The sequence below is a fragment of the Tauraco erythrolophus genome, chromosome 17 (genome assembly GCF_009769465.1).
Source record: "Tauraco erythrolophus isolate bTauEry1 chromosome 17, bTauEry1.pri, whole genome shotgun sequence".
In the NCBI taxonomy this organism is placed as follows: Eukaryota; Metazoa; Chordata; class Aves; order Musophagiformes; family Musophagidae; genus Tauraco; species Tauraco erythrolophus.
The window spans coordinates 16,111,029-16,118,549 of record NC_141481.1 but is presented as its reverse complement, the minus strand read 5'-3'; the positions used below and the strand labels follow the sequence as shown (position 1 = coordinate 16,118,549).

Below are 7,521 nucleotides of genomic sequence, written 5' to 3'. Positions count from 1 at the left end.
TCTCACTCCTATGGACCTGCCCATGTCGTGGCCGGACCGTGGGCAGGAGCAGTGCCAGACTCTGGATCTGCTGAGAATCTGGGCTGGGGAGGGTGACCTAGGTGGCGTCTGCTCAGTAAAAGATTGGTTCCTACGTGAGTGTGATACATCCCTCACGGTGCAGCTGCTGATGCCAGGCCTCCGGCAGCATCCTTCGTGTGCGGAGCGGTGGTCTCACCTCATGGCTTTGAGCACCCCGCACAGCTCCGCGCATGGTGGCAGCGCCCAGGACAGATCCAGCCGGCTCCTGGTGGAGCGAGGGGTAGGTAAAATGAAGAAAGAGATCCCACGCTGTTTCTGAGCCATGGCATATATAGATTTTTTTCTCAACAAGGCTCCGCAGAGGGAGGGCATGAAGCATTTCTGTACCTGCCCCTCGAGAGAGGAAGCCTCATCTTTTCTTTGAGACCCACCTCCCTGCCGTGTCTCTCTTAGTTGTGCCTTCTACTTGCAGGCAGCGTGCCCGTGCTGCTGAAGTCCACGGGCCACCAGTCAGCTCCAGTGCCTGCCGGGATGAGCAGCACGGGCAAAGCAAGACCTCAGCTTCCCATTGCCCCTTCTGTTGTGCCAGGCAGCTCCTTCCAGTCAACAGGGCTGAAAACATGAGGCACCAGCGACCCTCTCCACTGGGTGCCCCACATAACCCTTAGGCAGCTGCCACAGCTGCTGAGAGGTGGTTCTTCATCATGGCTCCATCCTGCCACCAGTGCAGCACTGGTGGAGCATGCTGGCACCACCGGAGGTCAGATCAGCTCCATCTTGAACTGGCTGAAGTTTGGCACAGTGGGCGAGGGCTCGGCCACGCTGCTGAAGGGCACGCAGGGCTGGTTCGCTGGCACGGCGCCGTGGCTCACAGTGGAGCTGAGCTGCTGCAGCGTCACCAGCACCTCCTGCTGCAGCCGCTGCTGGTGCTCCTGCTGGCGCTCCAGGCGGCACTGCCTCTCCAGCACCGCGTGCAGGGCCTGGCTCAGCTTCTGGATCTCCGTCTGTACAGCATCCAGCTTTTCGGCAATGGCATGGGAGCTGGGAGCGGGGGGAAACGCTGGTCCGCCCCAGGCAAGGTTTTGGGTTCCGGGAATGGCGGGGTTCAGCAGGGCAGTCTGAGTGCTGGCGTCTTTGACCTGAAGTAGTGGAAGTCAGGAGAGAAGGGAAGGTGAAACATTATCAGCTGCTCCTTTAACGGCGATTAGCAAGAGAAAGATTTATTCTGCACTTAGCTACCAGGCATGAGAGAAAGCCACCACCTTGCTGTGGACCTCTAGACCTCACTGTGCTCTGAGCTGCTCTTCATCCCCACCCAGCCCCTGTGCCACTGCCCTGCATGCTCTCAGTACGTGCACAGCCCCGCGGTGGTGGGTGCTGCTAGAGTACAGCCAGGCTGCCCCCGCTGATGCCAGACCTGTGTTTGCTCTCTGCAGGGACAGAAACAGAGTATCCCAGGTTTTTCTTTCCAGCCCTTCCATTTAATGTATTACACCCGAGGAAAAGGACTGTTCTGCTCCCCTAGAGAGATCACGGGCTGGTTTTGAACCCCAGGGGAGCCTTTCTCCTGGAAAGGGTGTTGAACAGCCTGTGTCCTCTCAAGCAGCTGGCAAGGGCTCTTGGCAAACACCTGAGTTGGCTGGAGGAAACGTTTGCTGTGTCTGAGCAGAGACAGGGCCATGGGTGAAGGCTCAGCCTGGCTCACGGCTGTGTTCTGTGCCCAGGATCCCATGGCAAGACAGGCAGGTGCCAGCATCCTACCATCCTCCGTCGGGCAACAGCATCATCCGTCAGTGAAGTCTCCGGCCGTCGGAGGCTGCTCTGAAGGGGTAAACCTTGGGTGTTGGGGCAGCCACACAGCCACGCTGCCCTGCTGGCAGCCCACCCGGCTGGGCCTGGGACTGCTGGTCACTTGCATTTGCCCCATGGCTCACCGCAGCTGCCAGCAGAGCTGGGCTGGGCCGTGGAGCTGGGCAGCTGGTTGCGTGCTCGCCATGGTGGATGGGATGGCCACAGTGACATGGACCTGCTGGGGCTACATGTGCATGGCCATGGCCTGGGGGTCTCGTGGCACAGCAGGGCGGGAACATGCACATCAGGGATTATGGCAGCTGGATGTGTCCCAGAGGGCGGCCGTTCTGGCTGTGCCACCCTGTCCTGGCCCACCGCAGCCCTTTATCCCCCGGTGCGGCACCAAGTCACTCAGCTGCTGGTGTCCTCGTGGTGGCTTGGGGGACCTCCTGAGCTGGTACTGAAACCAAGCCTTAGAGAGGGGGTCTGTGAGCTGCAGGTTGGAGGCCACCACGGGCAGAAACTGGTATCACCAAGGACAGCAGCAAGTGCTGGCTGCAGGCGGGTGGGCGGCACAGCCCATGGCCCCGGCAGACAGAGGGGCTTCCCAGATGAGCTCCCCAAGTGCCAGGGCCGAGCATCACTCGAGAGGGCGGCTAGCAGAGGTTGGGGGGCATTTCAGGAGCCGTTCGTTCCCAACGGCCCGCCCCACCTGCAGGAGTGAGATGCAGCGGGCGCTGCGCAGGGCTGTCGGGGGGGGGGCAGCGCTGCACCGGCTCCCACCCGGAGCAGACAAGCTCTCCCATCCCGCCGTGCCACCTGGCATCCTACCTTTTTCTGCTGGAGGATAGCCCTGTCCACGATCTTCTTCTTCACCATCAGGGCTGGGTTCCTGGTGGGGGGTGTGACCAGCCGCCCTCGGCCAAGCAGGGGCTGTGGGGGGGTGGCCGGCCCCTCTGGAGGGGGGCAGTGCCCCGGAGCAGGGGGGGCACCTGTGAAGCTGTCATCACCTGCACGAGACAATGAGAGCAATGCCTCATCATGAGGCCCTTGGGGGCTCCTGGCGGGGGACAGGGAGCCCTTTCCCCAGCCCAGCGCTGCCAGGGGTGCCCATGGTGGCGACCCCCCGTGGGGAGCCAAGCCTTACCGTTCCCGGGGGGCAGTCCCGCCGGCAGGGCCTCCCCCAGCTGCCCACTGTCCCTGCAGAGCGAGGCTATGCTAACCATCTGGATGCCCTCCTTGGAGTCTCGGCTGCCAGCAGGGCAGGGGTCCTGGCTGCCCGCAGGGCTCCTGCCGGGCATTGCGGGGGGCCGGGCACCCGGCGGCTTGGGCAGCTCAGCCTCCAGCCCCTGCAGCGGGGGCCAGGGCTGGTCTCCATCCCAGCCAGCTGCTGCCAAGCCCGGCTCCACACTCTTCCGCTTGAGGAAGAGGTACACAGCCTGTGGCGTCACCCGGATGTCATCCAGCTCCAGCACCTTCTTGATCTTGCGGAAGCTCAGCCCAGCCCTGCGCAGCTCCACGATCCTCCTCTTGGCGTGGTCGTCCAGCCGGCCCATGGCTCCTGGCACCCCTCCCTGTGCCCAGCACCTACATCCCCGGAGCACTGCCACTGCAGGGATGCTGGCAGCCCCCCAGGCACCACTCAGCCCCTGGCAGTGCTCGGGCGCCGCTAGCGCTCTCCTGCCTGGCTGCCGTCCCCAGCCATGGCTCCACGTGGCACCATCCCCAGCTCCCAGCAGCGACCTGGTTGCCAGCCAGAGAGGGGGAAGGAGGCAGCTCTTCCCACCAGAGTGACTAGGGACAGCCCAAACCCCGTCCCTTGCTCACGCAGAGCCCCCTCCGAGCTGGGAGCCCACCCCCAGCCCCCTGTCTGCCAGGGGCACAGAGGACAGTAAGAGGCTCGGCTCTGCCCAGTGTCCCAAACCAGACATCGATTCACCACCAGCAGCAGTACGGTGAGGAGTGAGGAGCAGTCAGTATCCCGAGCAGCAGCTCAGTATCCCCGGGAGCTCGCAGCGAGGTTCATCACGCAAGGCTGGCAGGTCCTCAGCAGAACCTCGCGGTCCCTGTGGTGGCCTGGAAGGTTATGGCGAGCAGAGCCAGGGATGCCCACGTGAACAGCTGCTGCGTGGAAACTGTTGGTGCCGCAGAGCCCGTTGGGTTTGGAGATGGTGCTGTCCCATACCTTTGGGAGAACCAAAAGCAATCATTTATATACCAGTTGTGAAGAAGGCAAGAACTAGAAATGTAATGACGGTACCTCCTGTGCTTCCCCTTTCTCCCCACATGCAAAGCCTTGGTGAGTGATGTCGGTCAGAGATGGTGGCTCAGGACATGGTCACACTCACTCTGCATGCGTGGGTGGTGTAGCAGGGACCACGCCGCCGGGACAGCCCCTGCACGCACATGTCCTCTGGGTCGCACCTCAGAGCAAAGCAACACGGTGGGACCAGCCCCTTCCCTTGCTGCAGGCACCACGGTGGGGCCAGGTCAGGATGGACAGTGCTTGGAGTTGAGTATATGTGTGTATATGTACTTACACCTACATGGAGATACATCTATGTATGGGTATACGTACACGTGTGTGTGTGTGTGTACAACTATGGTGGAGGTTTTTTTCCACTTCCTATCAGCTTCCTTCATCTGCAGGTGTTTCTTGGACGCTCGGTGCTGCAACTGCTGTGTAAAGGACATACTTTTGGGTTCTACCTCACCAAAATCAATAGCCACCAAGAATTCCCAGACAACAAAACACTTCTCAGCTTGGCAGTGTATAATAGAGGGTACCTCAAGTAGTCGCTGCCAAGCAGATGTGATATAGGAACCTTTTCCAAACCCCATGGCACATGGGGATCTTAAAAAGGACAACAACGTGTTTTGTAGGCCAAGGAAGCACAGAGACTGTTGTACATCAGCCACAGAAAGCTACAGGGAGAAACGGAACCACTTAACTCGACACAGTTGTGCCCCTCCGCGGTTTACTTCCTCCACAGCAAAAGAGAGAGACATTAAGTCCAGGGATGTAGGTTGTACTTTGATCCAGCTCCGTTTACACCTGACGGCCTCCCCACGCCCTGCTATGTGCATCAGGGACCTTGCAGATAAGAGCAGGGGGATAGTGGATGTGGGAAAACAGATGTCCCTGGCTGCAGACACAGTGATCGCAGCGCAAGAGGAAAAGGTCAGAAACATCCAGCTTCCTCCAAGCCAGGGGAGATGCTACACGGAAACCACCACCTTGGGCTTCCCGTGGCTGCAGGTACAGGGAGCTCAGGCCCTGGCAAGAAGCTCTGCCCTCCTCCCAGAGTGTGTCAAGACATGGCCAGAGGACACCAGAGCAAAAGCAAAGCAGTGTGACTATCTGAACGGCTGGTGACAGAAACACAAGGTTTCTGTAAATGCCAGGAAAACCAGAGCCCCACGCCCACAGCCTTCATCCAGCCTCCGCACCGGAGGAGGGATGATGAGAGAGCCTCAGAGATGCACTGACTCCATGTAGCATCTCGCCTAGCTCCCTCTCCACTGGAGATGTGGCTCACTTTGTACCATCCCAGGTCCCAGCTCTTTCCTTCTTCACCTGCTCATCCCCTCCGGACCTTCCCCAGCCCTCCGCAGAGCTCCCGCCGCCCTGCCCTCCTGGGCTTGGGGACAGCTCGTGGGAGGCACAGACCACCCCTGCCCCGCTAAGCCCACGTCAGCTCGGCGTTCCCAACGCAGGGCAGCGGGATGAGGAGCCTGGCCAGGATGGCTCCCTGCCGCAGCGCGTGGCTCCGTGCCTGCAGCACACGGCTGCGAGCAGCAGCTCCATGGAGACACCATCAGTGCCCCGGGCTCAAGGCTAGCTCCGTCCAGCTCCTTCTGCTTCGAGTACTTGTCTCTGCAGCAAAGCTTTTTAAAAATACGTGTTTACTGACCAGAGATGGAGCAAGATCTGGAAACCCATCCCAGAGAAGAGGCTGAAAAGTGGGCTGTGGGGCAGCAGGAGGCAGCTGGCAAGCAGGAGGCAGTGCAGGATGAAGGGCAGGGACGCCGAGGCACGCCAAGCACACAGCAGCTACTCTCTGCCCCGTCGGGTAGGAGAAAGGGCTGCCAGTGAAAGCAACAGGTCGCCCCTCTGGACAATACAGTATTCCAGCAATTCCCTCCAAGACCACGAGCCAGCCCCTCACAGCTCGGCGCTGGCTCCATCTCCAGCTCTACCTTTATGTATCCAAGTTTTCCTGCACTAAACGTGCTCCCCCCTTCCACAGCTGAGCCCATCACCTTCTCCTCTTTCCCCCTCTCCAGAGGGGATTTTCCCGATGGAGCTGCTGCCTGCGCCATGCATGCAGCTCGTGCAACACAGCTGCTCAAGTTACACATTCATGGAGATGAGACCTTTACACTCACCTGGCCTACAAGATGTTTGTTACTCTCCAATAATTCTTGCACAAGGAAAAAATAAATCAATTCAAAGAGAGCAAAAGATTCAGGGATTTTCCTAGACCTCTGATTTCACGTCAAGGGTAGAGTTCCCTTCAGCTTCTCAGGGTCAGGCTGGGGAGGTGATGTGGTTCCTCAGAAGGTTTCTTACACCACTCAGAAGTGAATGCCAGTGGAGACTTTGCAGGGGCACAAGGAAAGGGGCACATCAGTGAAGCAAACGCACAGCACTGCAATCACGTGAGCTTACTCTCTGCCTTTACCCCTTTTCTTTCTGTGGACATCAAGAAAACAGAAAGGCTCCATCTCCTCCAGAAAGTCCCTGGAACAATTTCATGCGGGCTGACTCAGCCTTTGCTATTTCTAAAACAGAGCAGCACCACGACGTCTGCTGGGCTCGGCGGTTTGCCCACAGAGCTCAGGCACCGTGAGCCATGTGCATGGGCACCAGACGTCCTCCGTTCTGCAGTCCAGGTTGCTTCCACCCCCCTGGCTGTCGCACCGTGCCCCAGCCACAGCCACCAGACATGGCATCACTCCCCTGTGACCTACGGCAGCATCGGTGCCACTCCTCCCGAGCCCGCAGGCGTCCTCCCGCCCTCCACCCGCCGTGTTCTGCAGCGGGACGTGCACTCACGGGGTGCAGCCCTGGTGCCTGGGACACTCGGCTTATGGCTGCGGCCAGAGAGGGCTGTCACCCCACACCACGGGCTCCCAGTCCTGCCCTTCAGTGGGTCGGCTTGCAAGACCTTCCCCAGCCAGCTGGACACCCCCGTTTGTGCGAGCGGCTGCGTGTTCTGTCCCACAGCCAGCCTGCACAAGGAGCTCCGCTCCAGCCTGCCGCTTTAGGCGTCTGTCCAAATTTGGATCAGCCACCCCTTCTTCAGCCGCTGCTGACCCCTTGCAATGCCTAAAGTCTTTAAATACATAGTTGTAGCTGGGAAAGCTCCTGTAACCAGGCATTGCTGCTGGAAATACTGCTATTCCGTAACTCGGCACGCAGTAATATCCACAGAAGCACAGACCACAGCCTGGAGCAACCTTCTCATCACCGGGATTATTTCCTCAGCTCTCCTGCTCGCTGGCCCAGAAAATATCACATACAAAATGGAATAGCCTCAGGGAGAAGGAGAAAGCAGGCAGCACTCATGCACACCGAGTTCCTGTCAGGGCAGAGTGGATTTAAGGCCTGAGAAGGAGGAAGAGGCTGAATCCGAGTTTCCTACAACCCAGGTGGAGTTAACTAACCACTGGCCTTCACTGCTGGCTTCTGCACCAGCGGAACCC

The 7,521-nt window shown here is 59.6% G+C and overlaps 1 protein-coding gene across 1 annotated transcript; it reads right to left on the bottom strand.

Moving 5' to 3' along the window:
* Positions 1 to 782: 782 nt before the first annotated feature.
* On the bottom strand, positions 783 to 3,368 carry LOC147527589 (uncharacterized). The gene is made up of 3 exons (XM_086622562.1): positions 2,960 to 3,368; positions 2,644 to 2,822; positions 783 to 1,160 (listed from the first exon to the last, which is right to left on the bottom strand). The coding sequence occupies exons 1-3, from the start codon at positions 3,366 to 3,368 to the stop codon at positions 783 to 785; spliced, it is 966 nt and encodes a 321-aa protein (XP_086478688.1).
* Between the last annotated feature and the right edge of the window lie 4,153 nt (positions 3,369 to 7,521).

Coding starts and splice junctions, on each gene's coding strand:
- LOC147527589 (XM_086622562.1), bottom strand. CDS start 3,368: ATGGGCCGGCTGGACGACCACGCCAAGAGGAGGATCGTGGAGCTGCGC. Junction 2,823..2,959: donor GGGACTGCCCCCCGGGAACG/GTAAGGCTTGGC, acceptor TGTCTCGTGCAG/GTGATGACAGCTTCACAGGT. Junction 1,161..2,643: donor CTATCCTCCAGCAGAAAAAG/GTAGGATGCCAG, acceptor CCACTACTTCAG/GTCAAAGACGCCAGCACTCA.